This window comes from Chlorocebus sabaeus, chromosome X, assembly GCF_047675955.1.
Source record: "Chlorocebus sabaeus isolate Y175 chromosome X, mChlSab1.0.hap1, whole genome shotgun sequence".
Classification (NCBI taxonomy): Eukaryota; Metazoa; Chordata; class Mammalia; order Primates; family Cercopithecidae; genus Chlorocebus; species Chlorocebus sabaeus.
In genome coordinates this window covers 52,293,807-52,311,344 of record NC_132933.1, presented here as the reverse complement: position 1 = coordinate 52,311,344, position 17,538 = coordinate 52,293,807, and the positions used below count along the sequence as shown (strand labels likewise).

The following is a 17,538-nucleotide window of genomic DNA, read 5'->3' as shown; positions in this document are numbered from 1 at the left end:
AGTAAACTTTGAAATATAGGAGAAAAGGAGACATGCATTTGTCCACTGGGGGTATAGGAACGAACAGAGGGTTGGTAAACATATGCTCCTTGTTATAAAGTAAAATCCTGGCCGGGTGAGATGGCTCATGCCTGTAATCCCAGCGCTTTGGGAGACCGAGGTGGGTGTATCATTTGAGGTCAGGAGTTCGAGACCAGCCTGGCCAACATGGTGAAACCCCGTCTCTACTAAAAATATAAAAATTAGCCAGGCATGGTGGCGGGCACCTATAATCCCAGCTACTCGGGAGGCTGAGGCAGAAGAACTGCTTGAACCCAGGAGGCAGAGGCTGCAGTGAGCCAAGATCACATCACTGCACTCCAACCTAGAAAACAGAGTGAGACTCCATCTCAGAAAAGAGAAAAAAAAAGAAAAAAAAAAAGTAAAATCCTGTAGGCAGAAACCAGTACTGATGATGATTTAATGTGATCTTGTTTCCCTCCTCTGACTTCACTCTACCTTGGAGTGTTAGTCACCCATCCCAATCCCAAACAACATGAAGGTGATGTCTCAGCTATCATTACTTTCTCTCTCCCATAAACACACACACACACACACACACACACATGCACACACATTAATGAAATACTCAGGATAACAGCAGACACAAAGTAGTCTTCATTTCTTCCACACATTGGAAACATTTTCAATTACAGTTCAGCTTCTCTGAGGTCTACATCAAGTAGTAAAATACCAAGAGCACAGAAAAGCTGGGTTGGATAAAATCTCTGCTAATGAGGCACTAAGGGAGAGGCTTCGCTCAACAATTCCACTAGACAAGCTGGAGGTCCATGCAGGTGCCTGAGAAAAAGAGTCATTTTGGCTTATGCCCTGAAGGAATTCTACTCTGCGCTTTCTCCTCAGAGTGTGCCTATGAAGTGCCACTTGTAAAGAGACGTCCTTGCTGAATGGCCACTAGTAAAATCCTAACAGAGAGCTAATCTGTTTGGGGAGCAGCTTTTTTAATAGTGGGGATTTTCTTCTCAGCCAGAGCTTCTCACTGGAATTAAAAAGACCCCAGCCACACTGACAGTTGCAGGTTCCACATTAGTCAGACTGTTTCCTGGGAAGTACTCTTAGCTGGTAAGTTGTTATATCCTCTGATCAGTCAGGATATATTCTAGTGGGATTCTGGGCCTTCGGCTCAGTCCAGGAAAGCTCAGAAATGCATCAAGCAAATGAGCAGAGCTAGAAGGTCACTTTAGAGAGCCTAAAGTGTTTGAAGGCAAGTTATTCCAATCGACCTAGGTAAGAAGGGTGTGAATGGTATTTCTGACCCTTTCAACTATATAGTGGATACCCCCTGGTTCCAAACATAGTGGTAACTCTTAAGAAAATAAAACCTATTTGGGAGTTGCTCTTTCTTCTGATAGGCTTAACAGAAAAGTCAAGAAAATGTACTGATGGGTATCTCACCCATGAGCCTCATCCTTTCCTTCAATTTCATGGTTACTCTTGGCAACTCCCAACTCATCCTAAAATACCCAGAAAATAGAATCAGACAACACTTTGCCTTGCTTCAGTCTCAAAGGGTGGCTCTGGGTTCTCAACCCTGGTCCGAGGGTGCCGGTGGCAGCAGACACAGTGGAGGTAGTCTACTACATTATGGACGAAGAGTGAGCGCAATGGATGCAAGTACTGGAAGAAAAGGAGCATGAAGCCAATGGAAATCAGATAAGCAATAATGAGCTGCAAGGCAATCAAGGAATGACAGTAATTCAGTAACACTTTCGCTCCAAAGAACTTAAAAACCAAGACCATGATCACATTCTCTACCAACCTCACACTGTAGTGCAGGCCCATATGTCCCCAGTTCTGCCCTTTGTCGACAAGATCTCTGTCTGCCAACCTCAACTGCAAAGCTGACCAGCAAGAGAAGTTGATGCCAGCATAGAGGATGGTGACAGAAATCAGGACCACCAGAGTGCCAACCCGGCTGAAGTTTTTCTCAATGTTATTGGGCATCTGGGCACCACTCCTCCAGAACTTAATCCAGGGCTCAAAGAGGATGATCAGGAAGTTGAGCACTAGGAAGGGCACAGCCTTCAATTTCAAAGTAGCTGAGAAGAGTACTAGAATCAGGAGGCGGGAAGTGATCTCCAATGTCCGCCAGATGGTGATGCAAAGGACTTCTAGTGGCCCAAGGCGAATCTTGTAGTCATCATACTTGATCTGGATAGCCAACATATTGCAAAGGGTCGCCCCGTAGGTGACAGATACCAGGGAAAATACCATTAGCACAACTGTTAAAAAAAAACAAAAACAGGCAATCAGTCAATGTTGGTAATGAAGGCTGTACTTATAACCCAGAGGTCCAGAGAGATGACAGGTGAAACTTGAGAGCTCCAGTTAAGAGCAAATGCAAATATGATCACAGCTATGTAAACAAATAGCATGCATTTGAATAGACTTTCTCCAAAGGCGGCATATAAACGGCCAACAGGTATATGAAAAGGTGTTCAACAACACTAATCATCACAAAAATGCAAATCAAAACCACAATGAGATATCACCTCACAGCTGTTAGAATGGCTATTATTTAAAAAAAAATAAGTGTTGGTGGGGATGTGAGAAAAAAGACCCTTGTACACTGTGGGAACATAAATTGATACAGCCATTATGGAAAACAGTATGGAGGTTCTCCAAAAAAATTAAAAACAGAATGGCCAAACGATCAAATAATCCCACTGCTGGGTGTATACCTAAAGAAAATCAGTATCTCAAAGAGATATCTGCACTCCCATGTTCATTGTAGTATTATTCTCAATAGCCCAGCTATGGAAACAAACTCAGTATCTGTTGACAGATGAATGGATAAAGAAAATCTGGTGTGTGTGTGTGTATGAATATTATTCAACCATAAAATTAAGGAAACCCTGCCATCTGTGACAACACAGATGAACCTAGAGGACATTATGCTAAGTGAAATGAGCTAGATACATAAAGAAAAATACTGCATTGTCTTACTTATATGTGGAATCTAAAAAAGTTGAACTCCTAGAAACAGAGTAGAATGGGTGGTTACTAGGGGATGGGGCCTTAGGGAAATGGAAGGATTTTGATCAAAGGCTACAAACTTAGAGTTATAAGATGAATAAGTTTCAGAGCTCTAATGTACAACATGATGACTATAGTTGGCAATAATGTATTGTGTACTTGAAATTTTTAAAGAGAGTAGATCTTAAGTTTTACCACACACACATATATACACACACACACACACAAAAATGGTAACTATGTGAGGTGATGAATGTGTTAGTTTGGTTGTGGTAATCATTTCACAATGTGTACATACATCAAAACATCATATTGTACACCTTGAATACATACAATAAAACAAAATAGATGCACAAAAAATTGAAAAAATGAACCAAAATATCTTTTTTTGTGTGTGATAGTCTTATATCAGTTTTAGAAATCTTTTTCTCTACATTGCTCTATTTTCAAAATTTCCCATGATGAACATATACTGTAACACTTTAATAATCATATAAATATATAAAATAAACTTCCTTAAAAAGCGTGGGTCTTAGAACATTGAGAAGTCACTAACATGAGAAGAGTACATATAAAGGTATCAGGCAGACTTTGCTGATGAAGCCGGCTTTGGAGCAAACATTGAATAAGGCAGAAAGAACTCTATCTGAAAAAATCCAGTCTTAGGAGACTCATAGAGAATGCCCTTGCTAATAGAAGTCCCTTCTTTGATGTATGTCTTCTTCAAGGAACTAACATTGTTTGTGTATTTCTAGAACACTTAACTTCAGTGATGTGTCAAAATGTGTATTGAAAATTCCATGAAGGCAGGAGGGACCATGTCTATTTTGCTCACTGCTGTATTCCCAGAGCCTAATATATTACCTGGAACATAGCAGGTGCTCAGTAAATGTTTGTGGAATTAATGAAGACTTCTGAGATTAGAGAGGTGCATAAAATACCTAATTAGGCTGGGTGTGGTGACTCATGCCTGTTATCCCAGCACACTGGGAGGCCAACACGGATGGATCACCTGAGGTCAGGAGTTGAGACCAGCCTGGCCAACATGATGAAACCCCATCTCCACTAAAAATACAAGTATTAGTCAGGTGTGGTGGCGTGCACCTGTAATCCCAGCTACCTAGGACACTGAAGCAGGAGAATTGCTTGAACCCGGGAGGCAGAGGTTATAGTGGGCTGAGATTACACACTGTGATCCAGCCTGGGCAACAGAGTGAGACTCTGTCTCAAAAAGAAAAAAAAAATTAGCTGGGCATGATGGCATGCCTGTAATCCCAGCTGCTCAGGAGGCTGAGGCATGAGAATCACTTGAACCCAGGAGGCAGAGGTTGCAGTGAGTTGAGATCGCCCCACTGCACTCCAGCCTGAGCACCAGAGTGAGACTCCTTCTCAAAAAGAATAAATAAATAAATAAATAAATAAATAAATAAATAAATAAATAAAACTAATTAGAAATCCTTGGTTCCAGCCAGGCACACGGTGGCTCACACCTGTAATCCCAGCACTTTGGGAGGCTGAGGTGGGTGGATCACCTGAGGTCAGGAGTTCAAGACCAGCCTGACCAACATGGTAAAACCCGGTCTCTACTAAAAATACAAAAATTAGCCAGGCGTGGTGGTGCATGCCTGTAAGGAGAAAGAGAAGAAAAGAAAGGAAAGGAAAGGAATGGAAAGGAGAGGAGAGGAGAGGAGGAAAGAAAGAAAGAAAGAAAGAAGGAAAGAAAGAAAGAAGGAAAGAAAGAAAAAGAAAGAAAGAAAAGAAAGAAAGAAAGAAAGAAAGAAAGAAAGAAAGAAAGAAAGAAAGAAAGAAAGAAAGAAAGAAAGGAAGGAAGGAAGGAAGGAAGGAAGGAAGGAAGGAAGGAAGGAAGAGTGGGAGGGAGGGAGGAAGGGAAGAAAAGAGAGAGAGAGAGAAAGAAAGAAAGAAAGAAAGAAAGAAAGAAAGAAAGAAAGAAAGAAAGAAAGACAGACAGACAGACGAAGGGAGGAAGGGAAGAGAGAGAAAGAAAGAAAGAAAAGGAGACAAAGAAAAAGAGAAAGGAAGAAAGAAAAAAGAAAGAAAGAAAGGAAGAAAGAGGAAGGGAGGAAGGGAAGGAGAGAGAGAGAAAGAAAAGGAGAAAGAAAGAAAAAGAGAAAGAAAAAAAGAAAGAGAAAAAAGAGAAAGAAAGAAAGAAAAAGAAAGAAAGAAAGAGAGAAAGAAAATCCTTGGTTCAGCTGTATGGGAACTTTTGGAAGTCACTGAATATCTATGTGCCTCAGTTCTCAATTCACTGAGATACTCTAGAGTTGCTTATATTTGTCATCAGCAATGTCAATTCATTACCCCCATATGTTAGGAATCTCTGAATTTGCAGCAGGGTGGTTCAAAAAATTCAAAACCCTGTTGCCTCGCCCATGACATCCATGGAACCATATGTTAGAGTAGTGGCCCTAAAGAGCCAGGATGCTCCCTAACCTACCTAAGCCTCAACTACAGATGACACAGGTGGCCCTTTCCTTTTCTTTCTTTATGTCAAAGGATGCTGATTACTAAGAAAAGTCCAGTGCTCTCAAGAGAACTGGGAGGGCTGAGGAATACTCATCCAAAAGAAAAGCTGGGGCTTTCTGTTCTTATTAAAACACTTGATCTAGGGAAAAGGTGGCCATAGCGATATCAACTTAATCTTTTACTTTTCATGGAGGAAAAGTTAAGATGTCCCCCAGGTAAACCCAAAAGGAAGCACAGCTCTATTTCTGAGTTCTTCAGTTTCAAGTAGAGTGTTGGAATCTCAGAGACTGGAATGGGAGACTCTCGAAGTGGTGACTCTTGGCTTTCTCAACCATTCTCAGTTCCATCCTCAAGAGCTGATGCACCTTATGGAACTGGGAATGGCAGAGCATACATTCAGCTGTGTGGCGATGCTTTCCCTTACACTAGAACTCATTTATTGATTAGCAGTGTAACAGAAGGAAAAAAAACCTGATGCTTCCAATAAATGTCAAAACATTTTCAATCTGTGTCCCTACAAATAGACTCATGCCATAAAAGAGCAAAATACACAGGCTCTGGAGGCAAACACCCTGAATTCCAATCCAATCTTTGCTTACGGGACCTTGGGGGAATATACTTAAACTCTTGGTACGTCTGTTTCTTCATCTGTAAAATGAGAATAATAATTATCTCATAGGGTTGTGGTAAAGATTAAATAAACATTTACATGTAAAGGGCTTAGAGAAATGCTTAGAACCTAGTAAATTCTATCTTTTAGCTGTGTTCTTTCTTTTTCTTCCTTCTTCCCTTATTCTTTCTTGTCCTTTTTCTTCTCCTCCCCCTCCTCCTCTTTCTTCCTATTCTTTGTCATCTTCATCATCCCCATGTTTCCAAAAGTATGGTAGGTGGGTTTACTTTACCTGGATGCTATCCTGGTACTTAGAAAATCAGGTCATTTTAAACCTGATAGAACATCTGAAAGTAAGCCTTATAAAAATGTAAGACTCATAGCAAGAAAACTATACAACTTTACTGAAGAAAATGATACAATTTTACTGAGGTACATTTTAAAATATTTAATAAAATGGAGACATTTATCATTTCACAATATGAAATCCATCAATCCTATAAACATGTAAATTCCCCCCAAATAACCTAAGCAATTTGATACCAATCTCAATCAGAATCTCAATGAAATTTTTTTCTTTTGCTGTTATTATTTTGCTTTGTTTTTTGTAGGAGGAATTTAAAAACTGATCTTGAAAATTAATCTACTTAGAAGATTGGGGGAAATTGTTCTACCAGATGAGAGATGCGATAGGCCTTTGTAAGAAAGGCACAAAATCTAAAAGCAATAAAGAATTTGAATACATAAAAATGTAATACTTCAGAATTCCAGAAGATACTACAAAGTGTATTGTGGATATTAAATATATCACACACATATTACTTGTATGACATGTATATACATGTTTAAAACGTGTGTATGTACAAACAAAAAATATACAAATATATGCGTACATACTCATTCACAGCAGAGAAAGGATTAATAACAAGAATAAGTAAATAGCTCCTAAAACTTAACATGAAAAAGACAACTCACTAGAAAAAGTGAGTAAAATATATAAACAAGCAATTCACAGAACACACAATGACCAAACACAAAAAGATGCTCAGCTTCATTCATAACCAAAGAAAGCCAATTATTTTAAAAGTCAATTATTTCATAATTATACAAATAAATAATATTGAGTTTAAGATATGAAGAAACAGAAACAGGCACATTTGCATACTGTTGGTGAGAGTATAAATTCATATACCTTTTTGGGAGAGTTATTTGGCAATATCAATAAAATTTTAAACATACATATCCTTCCACTCAGCAATTCTACAGCTATAAATTTGTCCTACAAAGTCTCATTTGAGGACACATGCATTTATAAAGATGTTTACTGTGGCATAATTTGTAATTAGAAAAAATGTTTTTGTGAAAAATTAAAATTTGTGAGACTGACATAGGGTTCCTGCTGCCCCTCTTTCTTCCACAGTGTGAGGTCCTTAATCATGGCCTCCAAACATCTGCAGAGGTAAAGCATCATGGGAACTTAACTAAAGCTGTCCTGGGAAGAGGGGTTGTAATGAGGGGAAAAAATAACTTGGGGAGGTTGTGCTACCTTTTTTTTTTTCTTTTTTGAGACAATCAATAGAATCCTATCAGTAGAAAATTAGGAGAATAACAATAGTCTAATTCATATAAAGGAAACCCATATTATTGTTTATTATTGTGATACATGTATATACAAATAACTTGAGAAAAGATGTACTGGTATACCGTACTTTTGAAAAAGACTTTGTTGACAGAATGTTTCATACAGTCCATTTCTGGGCAAAAACATATACTATATATTGTATGTATGTTTATGTTTACATAGTAAAAATAAGTCCAGGAGGATATATACTGGATAATTAACAGAGGTTATCTTTGGGGAGTGAGATTACGTTTCCTATTTTAGATCTATTCTGTATGGTTTTTAATTTTTACTATAACCATGTCTGACTTTTGTAATTAAAAAAAAATAAAGACCAGAACTAGTAATGCATGATCACGAAAAAAAAATTTCAAACCATACAGAAGAATTTAAAAAAGTAAGACTGCTGACTTTTCATTCCCACTCTGCAGAGGTAGTTTCTTGCATAGTTTTCCAGAAAATTTCTGTGCATATACAATTACTTATACGTCAATCTGTGCATGTATTACTTTTGTAATGTACTCCTTTATTTATTTATTTATTTATTTATTTATTTATTTATTTATTAGATGGGAGTCTCCCTCTGTCACCAAGGCTGGAGTGCAACGGTGCAATCTCGGCTCACTGCAACCTCCACCTCCCAGGTTCAAGCAATTCTCCTACTTCAGCCTCCCGAGTAGCTGGGATTACAGGCACCTGCCACCACGCGTAGCTAAATTTTTTTTTTTTTTTTTTTTTTGAGACAGTCTCACTCTGTTGCCCAGGCTGGAGTGCAACAGCGAGATCAGGGCTCCCAGGTTCAAGTGATTCTCGTGCATCAGCCTCCCAAGTAGCTGGGATTATAAGCATCCGCCACCATGCCTGGATAATTTTTGTATTTTTAGTAGAGACAGGGTTTTGCCATTTTGGCCAGACTGGTCTCAACCTCCTGACCTCGGGTGATCCACCTGCCTCAGCCTCCCAAAGTGCTGGGATTACAGGCACCGGCCACCATGCCCAGCCTTGACTTTTTAAAAAATATTTTTAGTAGCGATGGGGTTTCGCCATGTTGGCCAGGATGGTTTTGAACTCCCGACTTCAAGTGATCTACCTGCCTCGGCCTCCCGAAGTGCTAGGATTACAGGCATGAGCCACCATGCCCAGCTGTAATGTACACCTATTTTTATTAGATGATTTAAAGGAAAAGCATCATAATTTCTAAAGAGTTTTCTCCTCAAACTACTATGTATGTATGTGAAAAGCTTCAAGACCAATAGAACTTCAAGAACAATTCTCAGTGGGGAAAAAAGACAAAAGAGGGCAAATTTCCTCCTTACCTTATTTGAGACATGGGACTTTGCCAAACAGGGCTAGAACCTAATAATTAGGAAATGGTCCAAAGCTGTACCCACACCTATACCAGCGCCTGCCCAAGCAGATGAAGCACATCTCAGGCTGTTAAAATTCATTAACAACAATTTATCTCAACTTTGAAAACACTGACTCACATTTCATCCACTGCTAGAGGTTATACTCATTTCAGGATCCCTTTTTTACAAGTGGGAAATTAGGTCAGTGATTGCTTTGTAACTTCCTCCAAAGATCGCAGTGAAGGTCAGAACTTGGACCAGGCCTCACTCTCATTAGTATTCACCCCACACTCCTTTTCTTTCTCTCCACTGGCATTAGCAGAAATGATTCAATCACTGGTTCCCAAATGTGGCTGATCAAAATCAACTGGGGTAACTTTTAGAAATACATATTCCTGCCCCAGCCACACTCTAAGATTGATTCAAGTCTGGGGAGCGAATATAATTTCAAAAAGAAGCTCATCACATGATTCTGATGATCAGTACTAGTTGTGAACCTCTTATTAAAGACTGCCATCCTTAAACAAACAAAACAACAGCATAATTTAAACATTTTGGGCAAGAGAAAATATCCTACTGACTGTTGGTATTATTAGCTTCTTCTGGGCCCAGAGAAGGCTTATCTGTGACATTTTTAGTCTAAACAGCTTACCTGTTTAAGAAATCTGGCAGGCTTGAGATGTCTGACTCCACAAGTTCTTTGACAGTCTCCCAGTGCTGTCTAATAGAACTTTCTGTGATGATGGAAATGTTTATACCTGTGCCATCCAATACAGTAGTTGCTAGCCACGCATGGCTACTGAGAACTTGAAATGTAGCTAGTATCAACGGGCAAGTTTTTAATTTTATTTAATTTTAAGTTAAATAGCCACATGAAGCTAGTGGCCAGTATATTAGACAGCTTGGGTCTAGACTTCTAAAACCCTTGATTTAACTGGAGCCCTCCCCTCTCCTGACCCCACTCACCTCTACCCAGGGGAACCTCTGCAGAGATCAGGCTCACATAGAGCTGATAGGTCAGCTGGGGCACTGAGCCCAGGAAGGCTTGGATCTGTGACATACGTTTGTAGGCATTGCGGTGCATAGCCAGGGCCCGGATGGAGTGGCCCACCTCCCATTCTATCAGCACCTCCTCGCCATCTATTAGCATCTTCTTTCGGGTGAGGCTGACATAGGGCTCCTCCTGCTCCTCTTTCTTCCACAGTGTGAGGTACTTAATCATGGCCTCCAAACATCTGCAGAAGTAAAGCATCATGCGAACTTAACTAAAGCTGTCCTGGGAAGGGAGGTTGTAATGAGGGGAAAAAAATAACTTGGGGAGGCTGTGCAACTTCTGTATTTTATTTATTTTATTTTATTTTATTTTATTTTATTTTATTTTATTTTTGAGACAAAGTCTTACTCTGTCACCCTGGCTGGAGTGCAGTGGCACAATCATGATTCATTGCAGCCTTGACCTCCTGGTCTCAAGTGATCCTCCCATCTCAGCCTTCTGAGTAGCTAGGAATATAGGCACATGCCACCATGCCAGCTATTTTTAATCTGTGTAGAGATGAGATCTAGACATGTTGCCCAGACTGGTCTTGAACCCCTGGGCTCAAGAAATCCTACTGCCTTGACCCAAAGTGCTGGGATCCTAAAGTGCTAGGATCACATGTGTGAGACACCATGGCCGGCCTGCACTACTTTTTGTCTTTTTCTCTCTCCTGCTCTGATCATTTCTCATAAGTCAAAGGGTGGATCATGCCTTCTACAAATTACATGAATCGAAATCCTTTTTTGTCCAGTCATTGACTATCCTAAGAACACCATTTCAGAAGTACTTGTTTGAGGACTTGAGGAATTGTTTTGTCTTTTTAAGAATAGGCCTATGGCAGGTAGAAAAGTGCCTTGAACACAAAGGTATTAAGTCAATACTGTTTTCCTAGCGAAATGATGAAGGTTCCAAAAGGCCCTGTTTTCTTACCTCAAATTCGTGAGGTAAAGCATTCCTCACTCAAAGCATTCAGCTCCATAACCAAGGTTTTAGATTCTGCTTTTTCTTTATTAATTTAATTTAATTTAATTTTGAGACAGAGTCTTGCTCTGCCACCCAGGCTGGAGTGCAGTGGCACGATCTTGGCTCACAGTAACCTCTGCCTCCCGGGTTCAAGCGATTCTCCTGCCTCAGCCTCCTGAGTAGCTGGGATTACAGGCACGTGCCACCACGTCTAAGTTGTTGTTGTTTTTTTTTTTTTTTGTATTTTTAGTAGAGATGGGTTTTCACCATATTGGCCAGGCTGGTCTTGAACTCCTGACCTCAGGTGATCCACCCACCTCAGCCTCCCAAAGTGCTGGGATTACAGGCGTGAGCCACTGCACCTGGCCAGATTCTGCTTTTTCAAGAAAGGGCTCATAACTATATCTCAGCCAAAAAGTCTTGGGAGAGATCAGGGAAAAAAAATATCTCATATACACAGGAAGCAATGAAAGCAACAAAGGTACTTAAAAGACGACAACTCAAACCTGAATGAACTACATACCTAGGCCCTCGAAAGATCACTGTAATCGTTACTTTTTGTGCCTCTTGACCTGTTTGTGGACAGAAGCCTTTTAAACTGGATTCTTTCTTTACAAAGAGAAAAACATCCTTATGAAAGTCTATCATCCTTGGAATAAGGGTAAGATGACATTTCCTGCTATGCCCCTCCTATCTCCCCCATACAAATCAGAAGTCTATAGCAGTTCTGATGTGGCAAGTGGAAGACAAGCAACCAGAACATCTTGTTCTGGAACACCTGAATTACCACTTCCCTACTCACCTTGAACGAATAAAAACTGTGGACTACTTATGACTAGTAAGAACATTTGTAGTGGACATTAAGGCATCTTGCCTAATAGACTGAGGTCAAGGGTTGTATTTATCTTGTTTACAGCTCTGATCACTTAGTGGGTATTTGAGAAATATTTGCTGAGTAAATGAAAGAATAAGAAGGAAGAAAATAATACAGGGTAAGCAATTATGGGAGGAGAGGATAATAATAACAGCAATGAAATTTAACAGAAAAGTAGACCAAAGACAAGCCCAGAGGTTGATATGCTCTCTAGCCTTTAGTTCCTGATAAGGAAAATTTGGAACATATGCTGGCTGCCAGTCTCCATAGATCACTCTAAGATTGATGCATGTGTACCACTCTGAAGCATGTAGTTTGAAATTTTCACCTTCTAGGGACAAACTCTAAGACCTGGGAAAGAAAAAGATGCAAAGAAAGAACAGAGAAGAAAAAGCAACACTTTTTTCTGATTCTTGTTCTGCATAAGTGCATTTTCAATGAAAAATGTTATATTTTAATCCAAACCCATCAGTACTATTGCTAAACTGGAGAACAGTATTGGAGAAGGTGGTGGCATGAAATGTTCCATTTCCATTTACATAAATGTTCCGTTTCTATTCTCAAGGCTATTTTCTGGTTTAAGTAAGGGTGTTTGCCCATTTATAAGCTTCAGTAAATTAGAGCACATTTTCATTTCAGAAGTATGCTTGCATTTCATGTAAGGCACCCAGACCCTACAAGCACTTTCATGTGCCTGATAGCACTAATCAAGTTCCTACCTATCTAACAAGTAATTGGCCTTGAAAATAAACAAATCCAGAGTATAATTTATGAGTTTTTAATTATCTTTTCTCTGCTGTGGGCTTAGCTGCCTGAGGTTATAAATGCTTCCCAATCATTTCTAGCGGAAGCTAAACAACAAAAATGAAAAACAGTACTCAACACTCCACACAGAGGGTTCACAAAGCAAACAAAGGAAGTCAAAAAGAGGGGAGGGTGCAGCTGGGTACTTTCTGAAATTTGTATCTTGAGAGTTTTCGATTGGTTAACTCAATATATTGCATTTGAAAAAGGAGGGACGAATGGTTTATTTGCTCCTCTAGTGACATCTTTAAATTTCTTGGTTTCAAGGTCAAGATGAGGTCTTCCTTTTACAGCTTAACTTCAAAGATTTAGAACCATAAAGGATCTTTAGATTACCCAGTCCAAAGATGCATATAGGCCAGCTGAGTTATATCTGACCAATAGAAATGGTTTGGCCCATCCTGTGTTGTTGTTGTTGTTTTAGTCAGCTGTGAAAATTTAAAATCATGACATTTCATGTAAAAATCCTGTCTTTGGAGCATCTCCTGAAAACTTAGTAGATCTGGCAATACTGGGTCTGAATTCCAACATGGAAACAACGGGCCAGGGCTCTAGAGGGGCTACCTCCTTCAGGCAGGTCATGAAGATTTCAGATTACCACGGTATTCACTACTCCTCAGTATTTCTCTAACACTGAGACTTTGTTTTCATTTATCATCACACACAAGGCTACTGTTTTTTCTTATACTAGGCCTGCTCCATTCATTTATGATACCTGCCTGGTCCATGCAAGTGTTTGAGTTTGAGACCCATGATTTAGACTAACCCATTTGCTTTACAGATGAGAGAACTGTATATGCCTTCCTGTGAATACATCTTCAGAGATTTTACCAAGAACACACAACCAGTCAATGACAGAGGGAAGACTAGACTCCAAATCTCCTGAATTTCAGGCCACTGTTTCTGTTGATATCCCATATTCTCTCTGATGGAGCCTAATCAATTCCTCCCCACTTAAAAATGTATTGATAAAAAAATTTTCTGGCTTTATTGAGGTATAAATGATAAATAAAAATTATATATATGTACATACATGAAATTTTATAAAGGAGTGAGTTCCATCCTTAATCAGTTTCACAGACTGTTTTTAGTTGTCTAATGATGAAGTATCTTCCCATTGCAACACTCTGACCCATATTCCTCGGCTGACTGAAGTTGTCTACCTCTCTTGCAATCAAGACAAACGTGGTCCATTCCTTACTCCTGAACTCATAAATTTTGCAACATCTCTCTACCTTGAAAACCCCATAGCATCCAGATGAGACTGTTGACAGAGATGCCTGTCTTCCTAGGATTAAGTACATTCTCTCCACTTGAAGGCAATCTGAATAGAAATACTTGATACTACTAAATTGTGCTACTGCATCCACATAGAGAGATGAACTGTCTTCCTTTGTCCCTCCTAACTTTGTATCTTTATTGCAGAAATATACAAAGAGATAAACAGGAGACTGATAAACCAACAGAGAATGAACTACATTGAGTTGGGGTACCAGATTATCACAGATGGTTTAAAATATTTTCCAGATGTCAAATCACATTGAAAATTTGAAAATGGCAGTAGCACCACCCCAAGCAGCTCAGGGTAAAGAAACTCTTATCCAATTTACAAAGCATCCAAAAGGTAGAGTCAAAATTACACTCAGGCCAGGCACGGTGGCTGACTTTGGGAGGCTGAGGCAGGAAGATCACTTGAGCCCAGTCTACATAACGAGACCCCATCTCTACAAATTTTTTTGTTTTGTTTTTTGAGATGGAGTCTCACTCTATCGCCCAGGCTGGAGTGCAGTGGCACCCATCTTGGCTTACTGCAACCTCCACCTTCCGGGTTTAAGTGATTCTCCTGTCTCAGCCACCAGAGTAGCTGGGATTACAGATGTGCGCCACCACTCCCAGCTGATTTTTAGTAGAGATGGGGTTTCACCATGTTGGCCAGGCTGGTCTTGAACTCCTGACCTCAGGTGATCCGCCCACCTCAGCCTCCCAAAGTGCTGGGATTACACGTGTGAGTCACCACACCTGGCCTAGAATTTTTTTTAAAAAAATTAACTAGGCGTGGTGACACATGCCTTTGGTCCCAGCTACTTGGAGGCTGAGGTGGGAGGATCGCTTGATCCCAGGAGATCAAGGCTGCAGTGAGCCAGGATTGCACCACTGCACTGTAGCCTGGGAGACAGAGCAAGACCTTGTCTTAGAAAAAAAAATTTAAAAAATAAAATTACACATTCTGCAGCTATGGCCTTCATGCACAGGGTGATCACGTCTTGTTGTTCCCGTACTAGTTTACACAGCCCAAATCCAGACAGCAAACATTCTCTAATAAAGTCTTGTTAATAGTATCGTTCATTGTTTTGGAACACAGGTACCTACCACATGTTCATCATGGTGGCATTTAAGATTTCAGATAAGTTTTTTGGATGGTAGACAGGGAAGCCGAGAGTGGGAGGAAATGAGAGAACTGATTAGAGCCATAGTAGCCATCTTGTAAATCTTTCATCTTTCTCTGCCCAAGTCTCGGGTGGGGTTCGGGGGGTAAAGAAAAGATTTAAAAGTTGCTCACCTGATAACAGGTCCCAAGAGGATTAGATGCATAAATAATGATAGCGGTTTATCTTTGGCTAGATCTCTGTGGACAAAAATGAGGGTCAACTGGACCATAATGGATGAAAACATAAAGAAAGAAAAGGTGTATGTCATCCAGTAAGTTTCACTATTCTTTCGATAGATTCTAACCATGTACAAAGCAGATGCAGCCTCCCCACAGTACAAAAAGGTGGAGAAAAGGATGCTAAATGGAAAAGTAAATCGGGGATTGGTTCCACGGATGACATCTTCCTGCAGAGATGAAACCGGATCCACATTTGGCTCCTCAGGAATTTCATAAACTCTGTCCATTGTTGAAGTTCTTTCTGAATGTTATGGTCTGGTGTTCATAGCACCCTCCCATCCATCCCCAAGAGAACCCTGTAGCCGCTGCAGTCCAAGTATAGGTGAGGAGAGCTCTGTCAAGTCCCGTTTGGGAACAGAGATTCACTAGTTAGAGCAAGAAACCGCTCTCTTCTAGACTCAGATTCGACTTGGAGTCTGGGATGGAAAACCCAGGAGTACCACTTTGAACTCGACTCTTGATTGGCCCAGGATTCCAATCGTCAACATACTTGCTGTGAAACTTGAACAAGACAAAAGCAAGCATCCCAGCGCCCCATCCAGAGTCCAACTCCAGGGACGTGAAGAGTCATGAGAACAGCGGCTTCCGTGGCAGCTCCTTTTGCAGCCCCTCAGGCAGGGAGTAGCCAATTTGTTGGGGGCACCGACACTCAACAGCTCCTCACAAAGAGTGCTGACCAGTGTGTTCTCTCAAGTCAGCGGAGAGCTGAGCCAGGGCAGAAGAGGGGGCGCAACCGGGATTCAGTTCAGTGCCTAGGTATCCTAGCTATTGCTAGGCTGTAGCTATCAGCTCGCCCGCTCACCTGCGCGCTCTCAGGACCTTTGCTGAGTCCAGGGTTCTCAGGATAGCTCCTCGGACTCCCCAGCCCCGCCCCCAAGACCGCCTGGCCCGGGACTGGAGAGCAGTGTTGAGGGAAAGAAGCAGAGCGCGCTCGCTCTACAGGATCAAGAAAAGGCTGGAGGGGCTGCTTCTCCTCGGAGAAACTTTGCTAGTGAGAGGCACGACGTGCGGGTCGCCAACCTGGCTGGACGGATGTCGCCAAACTCTTGGACGCCGTCTGCTGCCAGGGTCCTGCCTGGCCTGCGATTCCAGCTGCGAGAGGCCGGCAGCTTCAAAAACTAAGGCACCGGGACGGCGGGGGCGGGCGAGATGGGCGGGACAGCTGGGGCCAAACAAAACCAGCCAGAGAGTTCCCGGGCAGGCGGCCAGCCGAGGGATGCTCCTTGAAGAGTGGCGGGACAAAAGGGGCTTGGGCCGCTCTTCAGAAGCACTTCTGACCACGACCTCCAGACCCAGGCGGGAGCCACAGCTTTACTCTTCCCTAAGAGCAGCAGGCGCCCACTTTTACCCCGCCCTCCCTAACTAGTTAAGTGACTTGCTCCAACACTCATTCTACCCACGCGGTTAGGCAGGTGTGTCTCCCTCGGCCGCAGGGTTGAACCTCCCTAGGTCCTATTGCCCTCCAGATAATATCATGAGAGGGTGAACCTGGGAGGAATTGGGCCAGAGTTTTCAGCGGAGGGAAGATGGAACAGGATAAAGGTCAAGACTCAAGGTCAGCCCACAGACACTGAAAGCTCGTATTTTATGCCTTGATTTCTCCACTTGCAAAATGAGGCCAGGATAGGAGCTTTAGAAAGAACTTACAGGTCTTTGGTTGAAAGGTTATGAAGAGGTGCCAAATTCTAAACAGACTGGCAAAAAGCCAAGAGAGAGCTGTTAGTGAAAACTGAGAGGGGTGTCTTAAAGAGCTTTGCAAATTACCTGTATTCTTAAGTGTAATCCTCCCCTACCTCACTGAGCTTTCGTTTGCATGTCTTCATTTGCATAATTCTAAACCTCAGAGAAAAAGAGAAAACATCTGCCTCCTGGTAATAATATAAATGTAGGCCAGGCACAGTGGCTCACGCCTGTAATCCCAGCACTTTGGGAGGCTGAGGCCGGCAGATCACTTGAGGTCAGGAGTTCAAGACCAGTCTGGCCAACATGTTGAAACCCCATCTCTACTAAAACTACAAAAATCAGCCGGGCGTGGTGGTGCATGACTGTAGTCCCAGCTACTCAGGAGGCTGAGGCAGGAGAATCACTTGAAC

The 17,538-nt window shown here is 41.4% G+C and overlaps 1 protein-coding gene across 1 annotated transcript; it reads right to left on the bottom strand.

Moving 5' to 3' along the window:
- Positions 1–639: 639 nt before the first annotated feature.
- On the bottom strand, positions 640–16,792 carry XKRX (XK related X-linked). The gene is made up of 3 exons (XM_007992268.3): positions 15,338–16,792; positions 10,067–10,335; positions 640–2,282 (listed from the first exon to the last, which is right to left on the bottom strand). Exons 1-3 carry the CDS (start codon positions 15,670–15,672, stop codon positions 1,537–1,539), a joined length of 1,350 nt encoding a protein of 449 aa, XP_007990459.3. The 5' UTR covers positions 15,673–16,792; the 3' UTR covers positions 640–1,536.
- Positions 16,793–17,538: the final 746 nt, after the last annotated feature.